Source organism: Trachurus japonicus, chromosome 8 (genome assembly GCF_045865225.1).
Source record: "Trachurus japonicus isolate A0001 chromosome 8, Traja_1.0".
Taxonomy (NCBI): Eukaryota; Metazoa; Chordata; class Actinopteri; order Carangiformes; family Carangidae; genus Trachurus; species Trachurus japonicus.
In genome coordinates this window covers 26,062,031-26,087,831 of record NC_140914.1, presented here as the reverse complement: position 1 = coordinate 26,087,831, position 25,801 = coordinate 26,062,031, and the positions used below count along the sequence as shown (strand labels likewise).

At 44.1% G+C, this 25,801-nt stretch overlaps 2 protein-coding genes across 3 annotated transcripts in view; both read right to left on the bottom strand.

The window, feature by feature from the left end:
- Window positions 1–2,343: 2,343 nt before the first annotated feature.
- On the bottom strand, window positions 2,344–7,696 carry ddx5 (DEAD (Asp-Glu-Ala-Asp) box helicase 5). 2 transcript variants are annotated; one of them, XM_085785008.1, is made up of 13 exons: window positions 7,543–7,696; window positions 6,655–6,823; window positions 6,427–6,523; window positions 6,183–6,316; window positions 6,029–6,094; window positions 5,661–5,802; window positions 5,420–5,580; window positions 5,132–5,304; window positions 4,927–5,037; window positions 4,777–4,838; window positions 4,637–4,696; window positions 3,058–3,292; window positions 2,344–2,852 (listed from the first exon to the last, which is right to left on the bottom strand). In XM_085785008.1, exons 1-13 carry the CDS (start codon window positions 7,593–7,595, stop codon window positions 2,825–2,827), a joined length of 1,491 nt encoding a protein of 496 aa, XP_085641134.1. In that variant the 5' UTR covers window positions 7,596–7,696; the 3' UTR covers window positions 2,344–2,824. The 2 variants fall into 2 exon arrangements, with proteins under 2 accessions (XP_085641134.1, XP_085641133.1); XM_085785007.1 differs by having other exon boundaries at window positions 3,071–3,292.
- A 1,684-nt stretch (window positions 7,697–9,380) lies between these two features.
- The window catches only part of smurf2 (SMAD specific E3 ubiquitin protein ligase 2), a 50,059-nt gene continuing 33,638 nt past the window's right edge, over window positions 9,381–25,801 (bottom strand). Inside the window, exons 8-19 of the mRNA XM_085785026.1 lie at window positions 25,340–25,560; window positions 23,566–23,650; window positions 22,424–22,582; window positions 22,259–22,306; window positions 17,581–17,782; window positions 15,987–16,090; window positions 15,638–15,752; window positions 14,969–15,147; window positions 13,611–13,869; window positions 13,320–13,521; window positions 11,835–11,910; window positions 9,381–11,740 (exon numbers count right to left, since the gene is read on the bottom strand). Of these exons, the coding sequence (XP_085641152.1) occupies window positions 11,641–11,740; window positions 11,835–11,910; window positions 13,320–13,521; window positions 13,611–13,869; window positions 14,969–15,147; window positions 15,638–15,752; window positions 15,987–16,090; window positions 17,581–17,782; window positions 22,259–22,306; window positions 22,424–22,582; window positions 23,566–23,650; window positions 25,340–25,560 (1,750 nt within the window). The 3' untranslated portion in view covers window positions 9,381–11,640. The remainder of the gene's footprint in view (window positions 11,741–11,834; window positions 11,911–13,319; window positions 13,522–13,610; window positions 13,870–14,968; window positions 15,148–15,637; window positions 15,753–15,986; window positions 16,091–17,580; window positions 17,783–22,258; window positions 22,307–22,423; window positions 22,583–23,565; window positions 23,651–25,339; window positions 25,561–25,801) is intronic.

Here is a 25,801-nt window from a genome sequence, read left to right as displayed (position 1 = left end):
AACATGCTGATGAGTGAGTCTAACTTGGCCTTGACCTTGGATCCCCTTACACTGTTTTCACATTGTGGTGTGACATACTGTCAATGTAAAGATGTTGATTATTGCAGCTGTGACAATGAAAGTGATTGACATGCCACGAATTATTTGCTGAATCTGCAGCTCTGATTTCTTTCGAATCAACAAATTCTTTCTCGACCCAACTTCTACTCAGGCACTATAAGTTTCCCCTGTTTGTAAAGCGACAACATTTGATTTCACACTCTTCTCATATAAAGGTACTGTATTGTTTTCTTCACGTAGTGCAGATGTTCAAGTTATTTTGTCCACCTCGCCCACCTGTTTAAACTCCACGTTATGCAATTCACCTGAGATAAGCTACGGTGTGTTCACCTATGATAACCTGCATCGCTTTGGTTCTCCAGTCTCTTTGTTGTAAAAGGAAAAGGTCACACAAGACGAACATGTTTTGCATGTAAGTGATGTTGTCAACAGCTGGGTGAGGCGGTCACATATCATCATTTAAAAAAAGCAAATTCTGATCAGTCAAAAGGACGCGGTACAGTATCTACACAAAGAACGTTCCGCACATACTTCCAGGTCACAGCTCTGTAAATATGCAGAAAACTATTTGAATGAACCGCACCCACAGTGCCAGAACACGACTCGGATGTGTAAGCAGTGGGAGATTCTGACCTGTGACTAGGGATAATTAATTAATTAAATTGATGATGTCAGAATGTGATGGAGAGGACTGTTTCAATACAAACTGTCATTTAACCAAAAAAGTTAGTGGTTGACTCATGGATTTGTTGTGATGTTTGTGATTCATCACCTTGTTAAAGAACAACATGTTGTGTTATAGGTAAGTATTGAAACATTGAACAGTTGGACATGTGCATTCAAAAGTTTAAGGAAGGTCAAATGAAGTTCATCTGTAAAGGTACCTGTAGTGCATTTTAGGTGCATTCTGAAATTTCATCCAAAAGCCCAATATCACTAACTTTTTATGACTTTACCCCATAATACTGTCCACAGTGTATTTGAGCCCAAATGGTTATAGGACATTATATACGGAGTGAAAACAACCATCCATGGACAGTCTGGAGTCAACAATCACCCAGCAGGTCTTTGGAAAGTGGGAGGAAGCTTGAGTAGCTGAAGAAAACACAAACACACACACACAGCCACAGGAACATAATAACAATGCAAACTGTTGTACCATCATGCAACTCATTTCAGAGGGAAGCTACGTGTGCAGACCTTTGACTATTTGTTCCTCTACCACAAGGTGGGGACAGAGCTGCAGTAAGTGTTGTAACAATGTTAACAATGATGGTGTATTTAGATTACGCTTTACAGGGTTCCTACACATTTGAAATTTCCAGATTCCATACTTTTTCCAGACCCTAATTTCCAGATTTCTCAGTAAATTAATTGTAATTATTTGTGATATTTGAGTAAATAGATGTGCATAATATTTTAAAAAGCATGCAATTAATCATTTGTTTTCATTATTCTGAATGTGTATGCCATTATGTGGAGATTGTAGTATAATAGTGTATAATAGGGTATAATAGTGCATACAAAATAATTAACCCAAATAACTTCAGATAAATATATTTCCATACAATAGTTTCCATTTTCCATACATTTCCAGACCTGGAAATGTATGAAATCAAATTCCATACTTGCGTAGGAACCCTGGCTTTAACTAGAATTAACTCCAATTAGCTTTAGTCTTTAGTCAGTCATTAATTGATCTTTAATGTGGCCAGTGTGTCACTTCACTGGCATGTGATGGGCACAAGCCCGACAAAAATTAATTCCCATTTCTGCTACATATGTTGTGGGTGCATCAAATCAAAATGTGTATATTTATATAAAATGTATTTTTAATGGCAATTGGTACTGAACAATGTACTTCTTTGTCTGTATTTTCATTTTCTTAATCGTCATGTGTCTAAAAAAAATTAAGAATTTTAATATTTGGCATCAACCCACTTGGAACAGTTAGTATAGACTGGCCAGTGTGCCTGAGTGTTAGTATTTTTGTGAACCATGACACCTGCTGGACAAGAAGGGGAAGCCACTACTTGGAAATCAAGAAATAAACCACCAATGTCTCTTTTTTTATTTTTTTTTATTTGAAAGATCATGCAGTGCACGTCCAGGGTAGGAGCTTAACATCACTTTCAATGATACACGTGAAAAACCAATACAGTTGTAATTACCTAGTACAAAACATAACTAATTACTGAGGAATGTAACAAATTAAATAATAGGAAAAAAGTGTGCAACAACTACTGCTGCACTGCAGATCTTAAGGTCTGATAGAGGTTAAAGTTGTAACCCTGTTGAGTAAATACAAAAATTTGGGATTATCTATAGAACTTAAAACATGACAAAAAGCAATAAATTACTTCTTTCAAGTATGTGGTGCGTTTACTGTGAGAACTGAGGAGGCATGGGGTAGGGCACCAGCGGAGCAGGATGCTGCTGTGGAGCCTGTGCCTGGGGGAAGGGGAACGGGGGGTGACCAGCGCCAGTCTGTGTGCCAGGCTTACTGGGAGCAAACTGTTGAGCCTGGAAGTTGTTCTGGGCTCCAAAGGCTCCTGGTTGGCTGTTGCCAAAGTTGGACTGTCCGTTACCATTGTAGCTGCTCCCGCCGAAACCATTGCTGTTATTGGCCCCATAGCCTCCATTCTGCGAATTTGTGCCAAAGGCTTTATTTGGTCCGTTGTCAAACCCTCTACCATTATCTCTGTCCCTAAAACTGCCAAAATCCCGCCTTCCGGAGTACCTATCCCGGCGGTCATCCCTGTAATCACCACCTCTGCCTCCCCTTGAACGACCTGGGGAGAAAAAAGAGACAGTTTTAAGAAAACAGGAGAAACATGGCTGCAGTCATGTTATTTTTATCAACCAGAAATTTGTTTCAGATACCCCTACGTTTATGAATCCATCCACTTCTTAGAACAAACAAAAAAAGGAAACAAAAAGGAGAGCAGCAGGAAAAAAAAAGTGGCTGCAGTTCACAGCACAGTTTCTGTATCTCACCAATTAGATTTACCTCCTCTGTCTTCTGCCATCTGGAGGAGCTTGGGGTTGATTGCCTGGTTGGCCTCACGAAGAACAGAGATGAGGTCGCTGGCCTGCCTCATGTTGTTTGGAGTGAAGAAGGTATAAGCCGTGCCTGTCTTTTGGCTACGAGCTGTTCGGCCAATGCGGTGGATATAGTCCTCTGAGTTGTTGGGGTAGTCAAAGTTGATGACAAATTTCACGTCTTCCACATCTGTAAGATTGTGTTGCGATGTGGCATAAAGGAAGAGGAGGACAGCACAGAAAAGATGTGCGCCAGCGCCACCACAACAACCAGATCAAAAACAAAGAAGCCAAGTTAGTATTGTCATGATGTGGGGATGGTGAATCAATCAGAAGGCTGCAAAAAACTTAAATTAGGCAGAGCTACAGACACATTTACTCCACGGGGAGACTACGGTGGGAAAAGAGAAACGATGCACACTCCATTAGCTTCCAATCCGGTGGGATAAGATAAAAAACTGTCCCCTCCTGAGCCACTGGCAAACTACTCTCAGAAAGAATTGATCAGAAGTCTTACCATTTTGGAGTATGCATTCACTAGTCCATTCCCATTGCAGCACACGCCCCAAATATTTTCAAGTGACCCTCACAGTACGGCTAGTATGCACACTACCGTCTCCTAGTGTTTTCAGACTTAAAAAAAAATAACCATGTCCCTTTGTCACGCTCACTCATGAGACGCTCGCTATAAAGTTCACACTGCAGTGTCTCTTGCCAGGGGGAAAAAAAAAAGCTCTGCCCCAAAACGCAGGATGCCTACAAACAGTGCATCCCGACTCTCAGCATGGCAAGATCTTTCCAGACCCAGTGTTCACTTGATCTTAATGTCTCTCCTTGGCAGGTCTCGACATGACTTTGAAACGCAGGCGAGGGAGGAGTGTGAGCTTGGATTTTGTCCAAGTGTGTCCAACTAGCATGTCCCACTGTCACCAAAAGCGCCAGTAGCCATGTCATACAGAGGTGAGGGTATGACCGATCTGACAGACTGCTCTTTCGACAGAAGTTTAGGATACTGCAACAGTAATGCCACCCATGCTTTACAACAAGTCTACGCAACAGAAAGCGCCTTCCAAATGACTCGAATGGCTTGCAATGCAGTGCCCAAACAAATATGCAAGACAATAGGAGACAGTGTAGCTGGGCTTTGAGCTGGGACAGTTACAGAGCCTGGGTGTGTGAAGCAGTCCAAACCATTGCCAGAGAACAGACGAGCATATGGGGGAGGAACTGTGGCCAGCCCTCAACTCGCCCCCCTTTTTAGGCAGGCCAGAGCGTTATGCTGCACTTGGGCCTGGTCACCTCTGTATATGTGCACGACTGGGAGACCCGTGCCTCGCCAGTCAGGACACCTCCAAGAATCCTCCTTCCCCCTCTGGAGACCTGGGCTTGTCATGCCAAGGCCCTGCCATATAGACTGCTCCTTCAGGTCAGGGGAGAAACTCAGAAAGAAGCAGAAGAGTTAAAGAAAGCAAATGCACTTTCTTTTTGAAATACTTAAGAGTATATAGCAAAACGCATCAAGGCGGATACTGACCTAGACCTCTGGAGGCAACATCTGTGGCAATGAGAATTGGTGCCTTTCCATATTTGAACTCTGAAATGGGAGGGGGGTAATTAGTCACAAGAATGCTCAGATTTACCAGTCATGTATACTTATTGATCACTGAAACTTACCATTGAGAACCCAGTCTCTTTCCTGCTGGCTTTTGTCTCCATGGATTCCCATAGCTGGCCACCTAATGTAGGCAATGGTTGAAATGTTAGTTCTTATTATACTTCACTGCAGCACACACTCTTATGATCCGACTGCATTTCAACACTTACCCATCCCTTCTCATCCTCCTGGTGAGGTCATCACACCGCCTCTTTGTCTCTACAAAGATGATGGTCTTGTTCTCCTTCTCGCTCATGATTTCCTCCAGCAGACGGATCAGTCTGAAAGAACACATTTTCTCTGTTAAGAATCCATCACAAATAGCAAAAGCTCTTCACCAACATTTGCCATAACCACCACGGACAAATTACTTACTTGTTCTCCTTCTCGCCGTCATTGCAGACATCCACAATCTGCAGGATGTTGTGGTTGGCACTGAGCTGCAGCGCCCCAACATTGATCTGGACGTACTCCTTCAGGAAGTCCTCTGCCAGCTGACGAACCTCTTTTGGCCAAGTTGCACTCCACATCAAGGTCTGACGGTCAGGCTGCAAAACACCACAACAATTAGCATCCAATTGGATCCAAGTAATATTGAGCTAGTGATGAGGCCTTTCACTGCTGCAAATGTCTTAAGACACTGATTCAATCTAGAAAACTCACTCTGATCTGGTCGACGATTTTCCGGATCTGTGGCTCAAAACCCATGTCCAGCATTCTGTCAGCCTCGTCCAACACAAGGTAAGTGCAACGTCTGAGATTTGTCTTCCCTGCCTCGAGGAAGTCGATGAGCCTGCCTGGTGTGGCAATGCAGATCTCCACACCTAGAATAGTAGAGTTATTGTGAGAACCAAGCACTTGACACTAAAATCGTGTTTTGAGTGTTTAAAAAATAGATACATACCTCTTTCCAAGTCACGGATCTGTGGTCCTTTGGGTGCTCCACCATAGATACAAGTGGACTTGAGGCGAGACGCTCTGCCATACTCTGCAGCCACCTGTTGCACCTGCTGAGCCAGCTCTCGGGTCGGGGCCAGCACCAAGCACTGTCATGGGGGGAAATAATAGCTTCTTAGTCAATGAAAAAACATTTCCCACAGTCATGATTGAACGTCCTTCTGTTAAACACTGAAATAAGCATACTAAGGAGGCTATAGACTTGAGATGTGACTGTGTAGATGCCAATACACCATTTAAATATCTACTATATGATAGAGCACCCAGATAAAACCATGTAGTAACTAATATGAAATTCTGTTATTGACTACTTACAATAGGACCATCTCCACGTTCCAGGAAAGGCTGGTGGTTGATGTGCACGATCGCAGGCAACAAATACTGCAAGCAAACATTAGACACCATCAACATTGGCCATCATCATGTTTGAAGATATTCCAAATAATAATAATTTGTTGGGGGAACTTACAGACAGCGTTTTGCCAGAGCCAGTCTGTGCAATGCCAACCATATCCATGCCACTGAGAGCCAGAGGCCATCCCTGAGCTTGGATGGGTGTTGGTTCAGTCCAGTTCATTTTGTTGATTACATCCATCACATAAGCTGTAGAATAGCAGAACATCAATTAATTGGGGAATAGCACATTGCTTCTGGGTTTCATTTTCTCCTAAAATGCTTCTGGGTTTCATTTTCTCCAAATGTTTTAAACTTACATGGAAAGCTGGCCTCGTGGAACTTGGTAATTGGATTTGGGCATTCTCTCCCTTTTACTGTAATTACTTTAGTCCTCCTATATTGTTCAACCTCTTGCTGTAAGATAAGAGTGAAAGAAACAAATTAAGTTCTGCAGTCCATACCCATTGCATAACTACAACACGTGCAAGGGTGAGCACATTTCTTGAGTGTTGCATAACATTTCATGGTCCAGGCAGATCACATACCGGTGGCCTCCGGGTAACATCAGGATGCTGCTGGTAGAAGTTTTTCTCAAACTTGGGGAGCTCATCCAGGTTCCAGTGTTTTTTCCTCAGCCGATCACCAGGATTTCCAAACTTTCCTCCACCACCACCTCCGCGGTTGCCACCGAAGCGAGGAGGACCACCGCCATAGCTGTAGTTGAAACAAGTCCAGGGTCACAAAGTCAGATTATAAACAGTTATAACATTAACATCGACACTTTTAAAACGATCTGAGTCCTATCTAAACTGCGTCACTTTTGAATTACATAGCTGCCATATACTTTCCAACCAGCAGAGGAACAATGGAAAAACAGCCGGCATTTTGTATCCGCATTCAAGCTACCACATGGCGAAAAGCCGACTAGCCAGCTGTATTAGCATCACTGCGCCGCGCTTGAGCAAAACACATTACATGTTAGCCTGCGAGTAAACACAATGGTCAAACTATCGTGAAAATTTTCATATAATACAATAGCCCCGGGATATCAACAGTCTCTGCTGTGAATACGTGTTTCCTGCGGCAAAAAACGTACCGCCCGCTAAGCTAACAGGAAGCTAATGTTACCCTGAAGCTAACGGAAAGCCGCTGTGCCGGGGCACGAGGCCAGACAAGGCCTTGAGCCAAAGACAACGGGCTTCCTCCACCGGAGGCCCGGGCCTCATGTGGATATAAAGGCGGACAAATCACAGTTTTTCAAATTGGTAGGCTCTAAAATAATAGTTTAATCGCCATCTACGACGACTCCGCCAAAATTCAACCTCGGTATTCAGCTGAACGTCTCCGTTTTCCCGATGATAAGTCTTGTCAGCCATTTCTTCGAATCACACGGGCGCAAAACTCGGTTAAAAGACGAAAAGCAATGTACTTACCCTCTATCTCTGTCCCTATCGCGGCCACGGTCTCTGTCGGAATATCCAGGCATTTTTGTAAACGAACTTTATAAATAAAAAAGATAAATACTCAACACTGTGGCTTAACTGCCGACTAAAAAAATCCGACCGGCAGTGAAGCTGAAATGCCGGTAATGTTAAAATGAGGTCCGGCTTATATAGCAAGAGGAAGTCCACCTTCCGATGTATTCATCCGCCTCACAGTTCCTACTTCAGTGTCTGATGATTGAAAACAAACACACAGCAGGGAAGTTACAGCGAGTCTAAAACCCACTGTAACATTTAGTACAAACACAAACATTACATCTAATCCCCCGTGCCTGTACATACTTTATGTACTAAGTTAGGTGAGGGGGGACATCACGTGTGGAGTTTTTTTTTTTTTTTTGCAATTACATTCACCTGTTTGTTAAGGTTTTAAAACCAGGAACTGCATTTTCATATAGATACAGGCAAATAAGATGCCAAATTAAAACGACAAAAGCTAAGAACTATCTTTGTGCTCGGTGCTTCCATTTAATATACAAAATTATTCCGACGTATGATGGCGGATGGATATGTCCAAGACAGAAACCGGCGGTGATCCGGCTCTTGACAGTGCTTCCGATGGCTTACGGTAAATTACGTCATCAGGACCAACCCAAACATGTAAAGGACTACCCCCCCCTTTTTCTTTTCTTTTCTATTTTTGATAGAAACTTGTGTGGGAAAAAGTTAGCAGCAAATGTTAAAGGTCAGATTATTTTGGTGCAGATGTAGAAAATGTTGATACTCAAAGTGTGGCAGTGTGGCGGATAGTAGCTTTCTTATGGAGGATAATGATAAGAAACAGGAGTAATGTAAACGACCTGTGAGGTAAGAAACTGGGAAAATATGATGATTTTTTTTTTTTTTAACCAAAAAGACTCACTGGTTGTGGAACTGCAACCAAACGCCATAAAAGAACAAAAAAAGTTGAGCAACAATTATTTTATAGGGAAGTAACCAAAATTATGTAAGTAAAACACACAAACATTAAGATCTACAGTATGTGTGTGATGGTAGGCAGTGGTGAAGCCTTGTTATTACTCGAAGAAAATCATGTTACCTGAATGTGCCCCCAGTTCTGAGTATTTCAATACATTTTTATTAGAAAAAAGACAGTTCTTGCAACAACAACAAAAAGAATCAAAAAATGAGCTGCAATTATCATTAAGTCGTATCTCCTATTTATTCTCCTATTTGAAAAAAAATGTACTTGACACCATTCCTCCCAGCTACCCTGTTGTTATTTCACCCCATTTCCCTGCCCCAACCCCAACCACCACCACCACCCCCCAGAGCCATCTGCCAGACATTTTAATCCAGAGTGATAGCAATGAATACACAGTGGGTGGCCCGAGACTTGTACCATTCAAATGTAAGGCACATCTCCCTGCAACCCCCAATCGGCATTTTTATTCCCAGCCACTGGTACTAACAAGCCCCTAATCGTTTGACCTAATGTAAGTCATTCCTTTACCAAAGGACCTGTTTAAACACACAACCAGACTAAGGAGTCTAACAATATTTCATATTGAAAGGCTTTTTACTGAAGCAACTGACTGAACTGAAGCAACCATTAAAAAGTAGAAAAAAAGGACAGATACATTTTTTTTTTTTTTTACAAGGCCTTAACATTGTTAGACAAAGGCAAGTTTAATTAGAACTAATTGCACACAAAAATAAAATACTCTTACAAAATGATAGTGTTAACATACATCAAATTGCATCAGTCAGCTATGAGAGATATAGTCCTGCTAAGTGGATCATGCTATAAAAAAAAAAAGCGGCATCTCTCAACTTTGACTTGTTTTAATAAAAAAGTTCAGTTCTTCAATGAGAGGCAGCTACGGGGCAATGCTGAGTAATGTAGTGTAGGAATAGACAGTAGGGTGATCAGCTTGTGCACTGGACTTAAAAGGTGGATGAATATGTGGTGCAGGAGTCACCATTAAATACACATGGCAACCTTACTCTGTTTGTGTGCAATTCCTCTTTTCAGTTCAAGAAAATCCTCTTCTACTTAAGTTAAAGATAAATTACAAGTTGTTTGATCCACATACAGTATATGAACAATATCTTATTACTGTACAAAGCACCATCTGAGGACACTTTTCACTTTGCATACAATCGTCTAAATAAAAGAATGAAAACAAACAGTTCAGTTTTGTTTCTTTTTTAAGTGTATGCAAATGTTTAGAACAGTCCACGGTCATAGAGATTGCTAGACAGGCAGAATCTTCTGAAAACATTCAAGAATTTCATTTTTAATCATAGAAAACAATCCCCCTTTCTAAAAAAAAAAAAAAGGCTAAAACAGGAGTCCACCTCATTCAGTTCACTTTCAACCAAAAGCACATATGGAGACATGCAACAATTACTGTGTGTTAATGATCAGCTGTGGGCCAAACAATGTAAATGACAACACTTTTATAACCGCTTAACATTCAGGGAATCGAGACAGATGGTCAGAACTGGTCGTCAGATCAAATGACATCACAAACTACGTATTACATCTCCTGAGAAAAGTGGCTAGGTAGAGCTCTTGATTTCTTGGAAATGTTTCGTGGCCACAAACAGGTACGAGCATGAGTAGTGTACTGTGCACTTGAAGCAGTAGTATGTCTATGAGTTGCCAATATAAGACAAAAGTTAATGCTATTTAGCACCACATGGCTAGAAGGTAGTAGAGGTTTTTCTTTTTTCCCCAACGACAACATGGAGGCAACACAGAATAGATTATGAAGGACTTTGGACTCTTCTTAACAAAATACCATTTGACATTAATGGTAGGCTTCATGCTAGTGACATTAATATAGCCCAGCTACAAATGATGAACTGTTAAAAAAAACAAAACGGTAAGAGTAGGGAAACAACACAGACGCAGCTCCAGGATGAAATCAGTAGAATTTAAAGGGTGCTCAATATTTGTAAAGTTTCATTCATTCAAAAATGTTTATGGCACTCAGAGGACAATGTGATTTTAAGTTTTTTGCCCTTATGACAAACCTCTCCTTCTACAGTGGGAGAGAGGTCATGTCAAGATATAAACCACAGCATTCTTTAGTGAAATTCAGTCAAGCTTAGTTGTTTTCACAAATTATCTTCCATAATTTAAACAGTAACACTTAACATTTAAAAGAATTTATTTTTTCTGAAACAATGGAAAGGGGTTGTTGAAATATAACAACAATAAATTATATATATTATATAGAATTTTATTGTTTCTTTTTCAATTTTCCCTGTTATATAAAAATAACACATTTCAAGCTATTCATTCATGTATTCATTTCCAAACAAAACTAGCTGTCAAACATACAACGAAATAGGGTTTCTGGGAATGCAGCGCTAGTTGTCGGGCAGCGACTCGGGAGCAGAGGTCTGCTGCTGTCTTTGGAGAGGGCTGTAAACAGTCGGGCTCTGCCTAATTCAGTCTCTAGTCTCGCCTTCTTATCTGCAACACATCCCTGTTAGCCTCGGCGTTACTGATAGGCTCAGCGTGATCACTCCGAGGCACCAAACAGCCCGAGTCATGCACACTCCGCATTCAAATTTAGTGTTTCTGAGCGGTTGCGGTAACCGATAATAACCCTGTACTCTAGCAAACAAACCAGTCTTGTTAATGTCGTTTCAGCGTGGACTGAGCTTGTGTTCTGCTTGGTAAAAATGGAGCATTGCTACATGGATACAGTCTATTTTTTTTTTTAAATGCTAAAATGAACTTAGAAAAAAAGGGAAGAGCCAGCAAATTGTGCAGGTTCCACGAGTTAGTAAATAGTCTGAGTTATTAGCAGCTGAAGAGATCCTTTTCAATGATAAAAAAAGACATTAAGGAGGGCTGGAGGGTCTAACAACCCACAGTCAGATGACATTTTTCTGGTCTTCTCTGCCCATCCTCCCTTGGCTTGGCTACATGTCCCTGGGAAGTGTGTGCGTCCCTGGGTGAAGCAACCGTGGATGACCCCCGTCTGAGTGGATTGATTTGTTGGGAGGGGGCCCATCATGGCCAAACCATGTTGCTTCCGGCTGTTGCAGAGCTCTGCCTGCATCAGTGACTCATTCCACGGCAAAGCCACACGTCTCCTCGATGGCAGTGAGCAGCTTGTCGTACAGCTTGTCGTAGTGCTCGTAGGGAGGAATGTCGATCCGATTGAAGCTGAAAACACAAGGGGAGAGCGGGTTTCAACACACAAAGATCATCTTTACAACTCTTCCCCTGCAGTACGTCATGATGTTGGCAGTCTGCTCACCAGGTGTGGGCTTTGGGCAGGTTGTTGGTGCTGGCATCAATCTGGTGGATGGTAAAGAGCCGTGGGCCAGCAGCACCTGCACACAAACCGACAGTTCAGTAAAAAAAAGACTTTCACACACCTGCAGATACAGATGTTTACACAGTTTGATGTCTATTTAAAGCCCAGGCCACTGGTAAACTGCATTTTATTCATAGAGATGAGCTCTGCTGCAAGTCAGCCATAGAAGAGCAAAGAAAGTTTGAAAAGATTTTAATCTGAAGGCAAATGCATAAATGTGAAATTTACATTTCCCTATGATGAAGGAATATTTTACAATCATATCCATTATTATTCTTTTATTCATGAATACCCTTCAAATCTTTATGAAACTTTCAGGTCTTCCAAGTGGTGATTTTTATTTAAGACTCAACATTGTGTGTCCAGGACTCAAAAAAGGATTTAAAACACAAAATAAAAGATGAACAATTTAAACCTGAACATCAAAGCCTCCCAGGATAATCTACAGTATCTAGCCTAAAAAGAATCAATCAGACCACCGACTGATCTGATCACCATCTAAAAGACAGGAATCTGGACCAGTTTTTGAAAGTACACTCAACTCAAATTGATCATTTTAACAGTAAATGCTTCAGCAGCAGTTGTAGTAATATAAAGCAGTGGTTAAGTTTCACAATTTGGTTTTCAGCTGCTTATTTGTTTAAAATTATTGTGGCCTTTATTTGCTTTCTTACAGTAAGAGGCAAAAATATGTGTAAAGGAATCTAGACCACTGTAGAGTGAGCGCTGTCATTTGTATAATGTTTCCTTATATGTCTCAATATGTGTCCAACAGTCCTCATTAAACCTCAAACTGTATTTAGGTGTCAACTGAGTGAGTGAACTGACTGTGGTCACAGACTTACAGACACTTTAAGTCTAACTTTGTGTGCAAGTTGTTATTGGACTTTTGGCCCCTGCTCATGTTTTGACCAAGACAGGATGTCCATGTTATATAAAAGGTGTGTAAAGGTGGCGTCTGCCTGTGGATCACAGTGTACTTGCTCATGCCTGGGTGCTCTGTCTCTGGGCGGCGCTGTCTGCCAGCACGGACCGGCTGAACCTCGGCACTATGCACAGACTCAGGGTTCACGTCAGGTCGGAGAAACCCAGAGACACAGACACACACAAAGAGGCAAAGAATCCCAAACACACGTCCCAGGTTGGGTTGACAGAGTTTGTGTGAGTGGACGGCACTCTGCGTGTCAAAGAGACATTGCAGGACACTCTACCACACCTTTGTTACCTATTGATCTGTTGTTAAGTATCAGCATTTAACACAACTTTCAACTGCATGATCGGGTTTCGTCTGGTCCACGACACGTCCGTCAGACAAAGACGGCAATTCACACCAAGCTATTCATCACTGCATAGTTATAAAAGGGAGCATTTACATTACAAAACATGTAGTATGCACATGCAGTGTTTTGGCCAGGCTGTTACTACCTTGGAGGGCCTTGAAGCCTTGCAGAGGAACTCTGGAGGAGCCGGTGACAAACTGCAGCAGCCGCGCTCTGCGCTCCTCGTCGAACGACTCCACGGCTTTCCAAAACCATTTCACGATGTTGCTGTCTGGAGTGCAGTGTTTGAGCCGCGTGTTGGACTTCCAGTCGTTGATGTCGATCTTACCAAGGCCGCATACAATGAGCTGCAGGTGCAGAGATTGTGTTATAATGAGCTAAACTCGTAAACTTGAGGATATGCAAAGATGTACGACATGAAGAAGCGGTTGTGTACCTCCAGCTCCTTCTCGTCGAAGGCCTTGAGCAGGTGTTGGGGGATGACCTCGTTGAAGCCTTTCTGCAGAGCCAGGAACTGGGCCTCTATGCCCCGCAGGAAACGCCAGTTGACGTAGAGTCTGACGTACTCCTTCTTGGTGTCCTGGGTGACGGGGATGCTCTTGCCGTTGGGCTTGAGCTCGTGCTGGATGATCTCTCCATAGGCGTTGTGTTCTACGCAGAAGGTGTGGTCCAGCACACCTGTGATGTCGTTGTCCCTGAAGTCAGAAAGAAACATTAGAATTACTATTTTAATTCAACTGTAGGACTTGAACACAGACATGAGTGATTAAAGGGATAGTTCACCCAAAATTGAAATTATCTTAACATTATCTACTCACCCTCATGTGGACTAAGGGCTGGGAGAAGTTTCAGAGTCCTCCGTGGCTTCTCTGAGTTACAGGGGGTCTCGGCGTAGCAGTGCATGTCCATATAACGGTTGCAAATGGATACCAACTATCTTCGTAACAAAAAGACACACCAAAAAACATCCAAATACCTCCATGCTGCTCGTATGTAATGTCCGTCTTGTATTGAAGCCCCGAAATGCGAAATTGTCCCGAAAAAAATTAAATAAGTCTATTTTTCAAGCTTGTTTGTAGCGGAAGCTTCTCGAAGTTCCTCTTCCCAGTTCGTCAAATTTGGACGAACTGGGAAGAGGACAGACCCTGGTTTGTCCAAATTTGACGAACCGGGAAGAGGAGCTTCTGCTACAAACAAGCTTGAAAAATTTAATTCTTTTCGGGACAATTTCGCATTTAGGGGCTTCAATACAAGACGGACATTACATACGAGCAGCATGGAGGTATTTAGATGTTTTTTGGTGTGTCCTTTTGTTACGAAGACAGTTGGTATCCATTTGCAACCGTTATATGGACATGCCCTGTAACTCAAAGAAGCCACGGATAACTCTGAAACTTCTCCCAGCCCTTAGTCGACACGAGGGTGAGTAGATAATGAGAGAAATTTCAATTTTGGGTGAACTATCCCTTTAACTATTTGCTTTTCATCCCAATAAAACTCCAGTGAGCTCTTCTTTGTTGAATGTGGGCTGACCGGTGAAACTACTCATGTAAGAAATATTCAAAAACCCTGGGGGGCGCTGTCGCCATAGAATGGAAGTGAGATTTTAATGTGGACAAGACGGCAAACTCATTTTTTTCCCTAACTTGGTTACATGCAACACATGCGTCGAGTGAGCACAGAAAGGCTGAGCACAACGCTGTGTGGGATGTGTCATTATTCCTGGTCCAGGAATCCTTTCCCCCCTCCTCTTTCTCATTTACACATCAAAGTCATTTGAGTTCTTCTACGTACAGAATCCAGACGAGACTGTTGTGCAGGTCGGGGTCAACGGACTCCATGTCGTCCAGGGTGATGGGTTTACCCAGCAGCTGTTTGTAGAAGGGTAGAGTGAAGCCTCCGTCTATGTAGTGGCCATGGAAGACTGCCATCCCCATGATACGGCCAACGAAGTGAAAGTATGACAAGTGCTCCTGCAGGGAGACAAAACATCTTCAGTTTCCAAATGAGCAGGCGGCAGAACAGAGAGTTTAAAGCATGCTTGGGACTGAGATCAAGACTGACTATATCTAACATACACAAACCTCTGACATCAGGGTTCTATTACTCAATATTTAACTACTGAATTCCCCTTTGACAGACCGCCCTGTTCGACATGATACAAGCAGTAAACAACCAAACAGCACAGTCTCAACGCGACAGTTAAACCACCAGATCGTGCCTGCTGCCTGTAGAGCAACAGCTACGTGGACCGACGCCAGTCCAAACAAACACAGAGAGCGATGAAGTTGTGTAATAGAAGACAGCGTCTGCAGCGAGGCCTCTGGCTTGACTGGATCATTTGCTTAACTGTGGTGTTTGCCATCCAGTTGAGACTTTTCATACAACAAAGGTCTTGCGGTCATGAGACGGCATGCAAAACAGGTCGATACTTAGCGTTTGTCGGAAGCCACCGTGACTCACAGGGTTGACGGCCGAGTCTGGGTTTATCTGCAGCGTGTAGATGTCATCGCGGGAGTACTGGAACAGGCCGTAGTACGGATTCAGCATCTCATGCGACAGCAGGTAAAGCCACTCCCTGCACAGAATACAGTCAAGAGAAAAAGATACTTATCAGATCCTCTGTGTTGTGACACTGAGTTCAGAGCATATTGACTGTAAACCTCAGCTGATGAAGTAATTACTACCAAAAAAAAACCAGACACAACAACAGTGAGTAAGTTGTGTGGTTTGGCACTCTGCCACTAGGAGGCAGAGCTCTGTGTAAAAAGCCATGCGGTGTTTACAGATGTGTCTGGCTGTGGCCTCTTACCTGGCCACTCCACCGTAGTCCAGCCCCTCCTCTCCTCTAAACTTCACCATGAGCCTCTTCCACAGGTCCTTCGGCCTCATCTTCATCACCTGTCGATATGATTCCTGCAACACGGACAGAAACAAACACTTTAAAGACAGTAACGGCCTTAGTGATGCTGTGGTTTACCTTCCTGTACTGTATTTACTGCTACAGAACTATGGTTCAATATGACTCTGCAGAGGAACGGTTAAAGAGAAGACATCTATCAGTTTAAAATGACACACAGAGACCCTGTCTTATCACCCATTCAACACCACAACAACTGCTTGACCAAGGGTTGAGACTATTCCTAAAGTAGAAGAACTAAGAGCTTCATGGAGAGAAAGTAGCAGGGGATTAATCTCCCCAAAAACCGAGAGAGAGGCAGTGTGGCGTTACAGCAGTCACTTTCAATTGGCCCTCTGTTTGCGAGGCAGAGATCTCTCCGCCTCAATCGGTGTTCATCCCATGTGCAGACGGCTCACAGCGTCGGGTGGTGGGGGGGGTGAGGGGGTGGGGGTTCATTTAAAGTGGATTTGGGGCAGTTATAATAAACATAGCCCTAAGACTGTAACAACACGGCCTCTCCCGACAGCCAGGTTCCACCGTGCCCTCCAGATACGGCAGACAACCGAGAGGTGCTGTGGGAGAAATGGGAATGTCTTATCTACGGCGAAAAAGTACACATAAAGACAGCTCTGACAGTCCAGCAGCTAACACTCGCCTATTCAGTCATAATTTAATGCTTCAGCTGGTCTGGGGAAGCTATGCAGTTATGTCTCGCTCAACCTCAAGACGTCCTCTGCCCCCCCCACACCCAACACCCCACCCATTGCATCCCCTCCGCCCCTCTCTCTCTCTCTGTCTTTCTTTCTCTCGCATTGAGATCAGCCAACAAAAATGTCTTCGTTCAGATTAACAGACGCGGCTGTTCCAGCACATTCCAGTGCATATTTTATGAGGGTCATGCAGTCTGTTGCAGGTGTTGTTGTTCTGATGAGGGCCCTGCACCTCCTAGATGCAGAAAAAAACACACACACACACACCCAACCCCCCCCCCGCTGAGAAAATGTACTTGAGAAAATCCTCATCTCAAACAAGAGGTCTGCTTTAGATTTTGAACAGACTGGCTTCACACTTCAATAGATAACCCGTGTGTGAGAGAAATCATTCTCACAGCCAGCTGCTACGGGCAATGACCTTTATGGGGGTAGACAAGAAGACCTTCACAGAATGTTTAACATAACTTAGGTGAGTCTATAAATAACTTTAACACAGAATGGATAGTGTGTCTTGCTTATGGTGCCAGATGTAAATTCGCTGGCTGCAGTTTTGGGGGAAATGGAGGCAAGTGGGTTGTGCAATGGAGCAAATATTTCATCACTCATCATGTTTTTCTAGCATTTTGTCATGCATTTTATTATTATTCTTTCATGCATCCCCTGGCTGTGACAATAAAATCCCCTCCGAGTTAAATTATGGATCCATTTCTGAGTATCTTTGCTAAGTGGCAGCCCTTGTGAGCTTCAGATGATACGCTAACATGACAGAGCTTGTTTCTTTTCATCGTCACCTCAAAGATCTCCTCACGGGACACCTCGATGCGGCAGTGGCCGGCCTGGGGCTGCTGCTGAGACAGTTCCTGGCGGAGGATCTTGAGCTTCTGAACAAGGTCTCTCTTGTACTTGGGCACCGTGAGGCACTCTGCCTCCTCTGGGAGCTGACCAGGAGACACCAGAGCCTGCTGGGCCTGATCCTTCAACTGGTTCTGACGACTGGAGGGCAGACGACAGGAGGAGAGGGAGACAGCAGGAAGAGGTAGAGAGGTAAATAGGAGTGGAGGAGAGGGAGAGAGAGGGAGAGGAGGGGGGCGAGATGAAAGACAAAAATTGTAAGTCTTAGGTGTAGCAATATGAAATGCAAACATGCTTACTGGTGAGAAAAAAAGTAAGCAAGCACTTGTACAAAAACAACAAGAGCAGCGCCAAGAAACTCAAAATACAGCTTTCTGAGAGTGAGAGTTCTTTCTGTGTCCTTTGCTGACTGCAGAGAACCAGAAGTAAACACACTGAGGTCATCTGGGAAGCACATCAAGTTAAACAGCTGCCACGGCCCCTCGCAGACAGACAGACATAGGTGGAGGTGGGATTACTGGAGGTAGGACATCTCACTCACCCTCATTCACTTACCACCCCCTCACTAACACACACACACACACACACACACACACACACACACACACACACACACACACACACACACACACACACACACACACTTACTTGCACACGTACACACCGCTTCCTCCCTCCTCCTCCTCTCCACCTGGCCTGGTGGTCTCACACAGAGAGATGGCTGAACTTAAATACGTTTTTTTTTCTACGGGGGAGCAGCAGAATGTGACAGAGGGAAAGAAAGTTCTGCAAATCTCTGTTGATTTTGACTCATCATGTACACTTGTGGTAACACAGGGTCACTGAGGCCACTGCGCAGAGGCGTACGGCCTCATTTTGTCAAGTCTAAAAGTTTGCCTGAAGAGACTGAGACAGAAGGAACACTTCAGATGGTGACCTGTAGAAACTCACTGGTCTAAAAAAGCCAAGATGCTACTACACATTTTGTCTTGAGTGAAAAACTTTGCCTAAGTCACTATAGAAAAACGATTATGCTGTTTATGTATAATTCTGTGAAAAAGCATGTGAGGTTGAGAGACAACCAGACCCAGTTAAAGCTAACTGGGCATAGGAGATAGCCATGGTGACCCTTAACCAGGCTAAAACTAAATGTACTTGTTAAGCTGTAAACCAATAAGGTAATCCTTTTGGATAAACCAGTATCTAATTTAATTTTACTTAAATGAGGCTTAACCTTAATGCTTTTTACTTGCTATCCTTTCATTCAACAATGGACTGAACCGTACTCTTGTGAAAGCTAACTAGTTTAGCAGCACCACAACTATGGTGGAACTCATGTGGTTTAATGGTTAATCTACATTTAAATTAAACTATTTACATGTTTTTAACTGCATAATCAATTTACAGTTTTTTAATATGTCAAATATTTCTGTACTGAAAATGTCATCTATTTGTATCTTATTTGTAGATGCAGTGTTCCCCCTGAAGAGGCAGAGTGTAGTATCTGTGTTTTTTATGGTTTATCCATGTTTGTATTTATGGGAAAAGCTCCCCTCTCTGTTTTACTAATTCTGTAGTTACTGCTCTCCACCTTTATAGAGAAATGTGGCTTGCATGTATAAAATTGTCATTTAAATTTTGCTGCTGCCTTTTAAGTCATTTCTCATAATTGTTTTCTCACTCTACTTTGAATGCAACGTGTGTTTATAAAAGCAAGAATCTCAAGAAAGCAGAATTTGCTGAAACAGTTCAAACAGTAACAAAGAAGTTGTTAAAACCAGCATCAACAGTGCAGCTGTGAACTGTCTGTATGTGTGGGTCATGATGACAGAGGTCTGGACTCTGGTGCGGGGCCACTGGATGGCGAGGACAACTTTTGAACTGGGTGCTGTGTTTGGGAAGACTGGCTCTGAGGGTGGCACAGCAGGGAGGGAGGGGGGGGCACACAACACACACAGAATCAAAGGAGCCTTTTTATGGAGGCAGCACTAAAGGATTATTTGCACAATGGCCTTTTGCACTTCAGTGGGGGGTAGCAGGCACACTCGGCCTTGAGCAGGGGTCATAAACACCAGACTGCAGAGCACAGAGGGTGGTGGAAGTAACACGCACGTCAGTCTGCGCTCCTGTGGTATGGATACATAAGATGTCAGACTCAGAGATGATGCCGAGGTTAAAATAAACAGCCTCGCTCTGACTTTTGTCAGGTAATTACATCAAACCACTGGAGGGAACAAACAGAGGAGGAATCGCGGCTGTCAACTAGATCACTTAACGTCGGATCATTGTTGTCAGACATTAATTTAGCTCCAGACTCCTACTCTAAAGTATCCGCCCAACAGCTTGCATTTTCCTGCGCCACAATGACAACCTCTTCTTAACAAAGTGACTGAAAAGCCAAAGTGGATTCTGCTGGGCAGACACCAGAAACCAAACCCAATCACTTCCTGCTATCCCAGAAAGCCACAGGGCCCCATAGGACACTCGAGACCTCCTCATGAATCCCTTTATTTCCTGCAGACTAGACTCAGAGGGAGGGAAGGCGAGAGAGGGAGAGGGGAGGCAGGAAGGGCACTCTCTCCCGACAGCACCCAAACACTGTAGACAGCTCAGAGGGTGGGAGGGAGGGAGGGAGGGAGGGAAGGAAGGAGAGAGGAGGCACGGAGCATCTCTTCCTGCACTTTCACCCATAAATCAAACATTCCTGCTCCGTCTCTGGCTCTTTCCATCATGGCTGCAGGCAAACATGACCCACGGTTCTCTCCTCTCTTTAGGACTCTTCATTGATGAGGCCGACTCCGCTGCATGTTACCTGATGATGCTCTCTGAGGAGGCCGCTTGCTCACGCTAATAAAATAAATGTTTTCTCTCGGAGACAAATCACTGAAGTCTGGGAGATGACACAGCTACTTCCCCTCCTGCGACTGTACAGAGGATCCTCCTGCAGCCGGGTCTTAAAACCAGACAAGGATCCAGTTACCTATTGAACAGTGACCTTGACCAGTGAGGGAGCTTGAAGATTGCAACATCATGAAGGGGATATAAAACCAAAAATGGTGCTGTGGATGTTCAGGCAGTGTCTTGAGCAATTGAACGGGGCAATAAACTTTAACTCTGATGGACATACATAAATATACATATATCAAACATTCTTGTGAAATGACGGCACAAGGGGTAAAAATTTCTAAAATCCCTGACTTGATAAAAGGCAGATGTCTTGATGGAAATCCATGACGACTGATATCTTTTCCAGAGTTTTGTCACAGCGAGAAAGTGGCTCTAAGTCTTTTCTTTTTGCAGTAAAAGTTTCACTCAGGACAGAAACGGTATCAAAATAAAGACCATCTATTACACTTCACATGTAATTAGGATGGATTGGGAGGGTAAGTTAAACCTCAGTCATGCACAGTTTATAAAGACGTTATTTCATAAATCTCTGGCCAAGGTCCATGTGTCCTTGAGTAACCAGGAGATGTAAAACACTCTACAACTCAGATCTAATGTTTTATCATTGAACTATTTGATTTACAATAAAGCTGTATATCAAATGCAAATGTACTTGATGATGAGTTACAGATGAACCACGACTTTTCTCTGTATAAAATTAAAAATGACACATTTGGTTTTGATGTGAAGTAATTATCCCACCACTTATGATCCTACCAGAACACATACACAGACATTCTATGCATGGGATTTTCACACATCTGGGCATAATCATGGTCATGACAAAAGGCCTACATAAAAAAAGTGGCGTGCCAGGCTACATTTTTTTTTATAAGACCTTTCAGAGAGGTATAGATGAAAAAAAAACAAAACGAATACAAAATACCAAACTCATTCTTTGATCCATCAGAACAGGAAAAAAAAAGAAACCTGATCTCTCTGTCGATGCATTCCGTCTCCCCTCTCTGCACGGAGGAGGAATGAGGTCAGGCGGAGGAGGCCCACCAAGGCACCCATACACTGCTCCACCTTTGTGGAGCAAAGGCCTATGGGTAATTCTATGGCTATCGTAGCATAGTGTGTGTTTGAACAGCTGCACAGAGGAAGAAATTCTGAACATGTGCATCCATGCACACAGGCATGAACCAAGCACAGAAGCGAGAAGAGACACAAATCTACACAAATGGACAGGCACACACACGCACACACACACACACACGGGTCATTCATTGACTTGGGCATCAAATTTATGCTCCGTTTCCTGGACGTAAGACGCTCCTCAGCTACAGACACAGCAGCCTTGGTTTCCACTCTGCTATCTGATGTCTGGCCAAAGCCAGCTTTGTGACGGATTGTGTGCTAAAACGCCTTTATGATCAAAACCTCTGTGGAGCTGAGGAATTTGAATTTTTTTGTGTGGAAAGAAAAGACTGTGGAGGAGTGTGCTGTTTATGTATTTCTGTGCGTGTGCGCGCGTGCACGGACGTCTGCGCCGCACAAGCGCTACTCTGAGTGCTGAACCTCTACAGGTGGTGAACACACCTTGGCATGGGATCCCACTGTAAAACATTGACTGAGGGGGAGGCAACGTGAGTAAGTCTGAGAGAGAGTGTGTGTGTGTGTTCCCGTCTGTGTGCAGTGAGGACTGCTGGCGCCGAGCCCAAACCTTACCTGACATTCTGACTTTCAATGCCTCCTCGAGAACCGTTAGGGCTTGGACTACAGACACAAAACAAAGACAAAACAAAGACAGAAAATAAATCTCTCTGTTTTTATACCGTATCTAAATTACTTCACTATCACATTCTTCTGGCTCAAGGGCACTAAAGAACTCACTTTAGGACTAGATGCAGGTTGGCGGAGAGGCGCGGGTCTGTGAACTGTGTGGTTCTGTTGTTGTGGTCGACAAAGTAAACCCTCCCGGTGGCGGTGTTTCTTATCTCCCATCCTGGGGGCAGAGGACCCAGTTCCTCACAGTTCACATTGCTCAGATCTCTGAGGTGCAGCAGAGGAGAACACAACACACAACAATGCATTAGTAAGTGAGAACTGAGGCAGCGTAGGGTGGGACAGGGGGGAGAAGAGAGACGGTGCACGCACACATCAAATACTAGATATAAAACATACCAAAGGACTGACGAACTGGACTCAGGCGGACAGCAGGAGTCCGAGAAGCCTGAGAAATCACTTTTATTCTATTTTTCTTCTTCCTCCCATCTAAATTATTTACTGCTGCCCTGCAACCCCTTTCAGCTGGACTGGAAATTAAAGCAGGCTCACTATGCTGGCGCTGACTGTTCTGTTTTGCATGGTTAAAGCCAAAGGGACCGCAGATGAGAGCTTGGCAGCTGAGCCATCTGCTAATGCTGGAGCTGTCTGAGGAGCACTCAGTAAGGTGTGGCGTGACCAATAGCCTCCTATCAAGAGCAATAAAAATATCATCTATCACTCATGCACTGATAGAATGTGAGCGAACGGTGGCCAGGTATTATAATAGCAGTCATGTTTTATTGATGGTGTCTGGAGTGCACTGGATGCTGCTTTTTCTGCACGTGCACATTCAGTTCTCTCACTGTGAATGTGCATCTCTTATGAAATGCAGTAATCAATAGGACACACATGTCTGAGCGAGTATTGCCCAACAGTCTCTGGTATGGCTGACTAAGACCTGTGTGCTGTTGGCCATGTGTCCCAAAAGTGAGGCCTTTCAGGGCTCGTGCCAGAGGACTGAATCCCTCCCAGAGCCCCGTGACATGGGTCTTCTCACAGCATGTCAGACTCATAATCTGCTGCGGTGTGCGAGTTGACTGATTTAAGCATCTGTGGAGACCCACACCCTATTTCCTCATTCATGTGTTTTATTATTCTTGCATTTCATATATTTTTTACAGTGCACATTGTGGATAGCGAAAAGAGCGAAACTGGGAACGCGATGTTGTGGCGTCTTCCCGAGGTCATGGATTTTGCAGTAGACGTACCTGGGTACTCGAGGGTCGTGCCACGTGCTGACACCTGTCTGAGTGTGGAGGAAGTACACTTGGCCTTGCTGCGTGGTCCTTTGCTCTGTAGAAAGATAACAAAATTTTATTAATTGATGCAAGGTTCGTGTGAGTGCATTAAAAAAGGGAGAAAAAAAATAGAGTGTATATCAAATATTTAACATTAATGGAAAATGTGACTGAGTTTTATTCATGTGCCACATATAATCTGTCTGCGTAAGAGAGAGATGACACAAATGGAGATAAAAAGGGCTGCCTGAGTCAGTGGAGATCCCAGAAGGCGGCCAGGAAGAGGCAGAGGAGGAGGTGAGAGACGGAGTGAAGAACATTGGAGAGGAAAGAAGAGGAGAGACGGGGGTTGTCTGACTTTTGAGTTGGTGAGCTCATTCATCACAGGCTGACAGAGATATTTCCATGGAGTCGTCTGCCAGAGAGCTCTTCTCTGGCATCTCTTTGGACCTACCGCTCCGATTTAACATGCATGTACACATTATAACCCCCCTCCAAACGCCCCCCCCCCCCGTTGACTGCACGGTATACGTTCAACACGCAGGGTGACATCTCCTGGCTTGTGCGTGTTTACACGAGGAGAATGAGAACTGCTGACAGGTTTTACAGGAACTGCCCAAGCTTTAAAGAAAGTAAGCAGAGATAGAGAGAGAGCAAGAATTACAGAGACAAGCGTGGTGAGGCTCGGAGCAGCCTAATCTGTGGGACTGAGGGCAAAGCTGTGATACGCCTCTATGGCTCTGGCTCCCAAATCCTCCACAAGATTTTACTGCGAGGATAAACAAAACTCCCCAGGGCTGTGTGTGTGGGGATCGCAGTGTGTGTTGGTGCGTTTGCTCTTACATGAATGCATCTGATTGTTTGACTGTGTGCAGAAAGGAGAACAGAAAGGGGGGGGGGGTGAACGGCTGCCGCCAGCCTTTAACAACTAGATCAATTCAATTAGATTGTCTAAAATGGAGCCAGTATTTCAGGCTCCTTGTGTGGAGTTGCAGCGTCATCAGAGCAGCTGGACTGAATGAGGACACAGATTAGCCGGGTTACTGAGCCCAGTGTTGAGCAGGGAGGAGGGTGCGAGGCGAAAAAAACGGCATTAAGATGATGACACGATTCATAGTGGAAGAAAAGAAACGGCTGCCATGGGGCGCGAAAAAAAAAAAAAAGAGAGCATGTGCTGATGTAATGTGGATATCAAATATGTATCTGCCGTATTATAAAAATCAGAATCAACATACAGTATCCAGTGTTTCCAACCTCTTTTTAAGACGTGCACCCGCAGCCCCGACAGATGAGCTCAACACCTCCAGTCATGTTCCACATGTGCTCTGTCTGAGCCGGTTTGAAACTGGATGTTATTTAACACTTATAATTATATAAAAGTGGATATTGTTACCGTAATGTCTTCCCAAACTTTTTTCCACATACCACCGGGTATTTGTAAGCACTGCTGTATGGAATCTCTGGCATCATGTGCCCTCCGATGGAATTTCAGAGGATGTGGAGGGCTGGAGGTTACTCCCCCCCCCCGAAAAAAATCAATTTCCATCATCCATTTAAGTGTCGTGGTTTAAGATCTTCTTACATGTGGTCATATATACCATGGTACATTAGAGTACATACATTGCACAAACCTTTAACAATTATTTAACCCTAACCCAGAGGATACATTTCCCTCAGGTTTACATTTCCCCGGCTGCAAAGCAACCTGCACCACAGCCTCTGGTGCCGGCTTCCCACCACTAACCGTATCCCTCGGGCAGGTCCGGAGGCGTGTGCAGGTGGGTTCTGCTCATGTAGTTGCGATGCCTTTGTGAGCGGACCCGCCTCTCCTGAGCCCGGTGGTGGTCGCCGTCGCTGCAGGGCGGCAAGGCTGTGGTGGGCGTGGCCCCGTTCGTACTGATGGGCGTGTTCTCGTCCACGATGCAGCTGAGAGGCCGGCCGGGGCTGGAGTACTCCGATGCAGGCCTGAGAGAGGGAGGGGGGGGGCGGAAGAGGGTGTCAGGGTAACAGAACAAAGAGAGAAGTAGAATGAGAAGGAGATGTAGTGGTTAAACAGTGTAAAAAAAGAAAGACTGAATGTACCCAAGTAGAAGGGAAACAAAAACAAGGACGACATCTTCCTGAACACAAACAGCAGCAAATCGATACGCCTCATTTACAAAGTCTTTTCCACTAACTAGAAAATCCATGCAAGGCAGCGCACAAA

What these genes read in the sequence shown, in the direction of transcription:
- ddx5 (XM_085785007.1), bottom strand. Translation starts at nt 7,595, where the DNA reads ATGCCTGGATATTCCGACAGAGACCGTGGCCGCGATAGGGACAGAGAT. An exon ending in AACGTGGAGATGGTCCTATT is followed by an intron (nt 5,803 to 6,028) that starts GTAAGTAGTCAA and finishes CCCCCATGACAG; the next exon opens with TGCTTGGTGCTGGCCCCGAC. An exon ending in AGGAGGATGAGAAGGGATGG is followed by an intron (nt 4,839 to 4,926) that starts GTAAGTGTTGAA and finishes TGCCTACATTAG; the next exon opens with GTGGCCAGCTATGGGAATCC.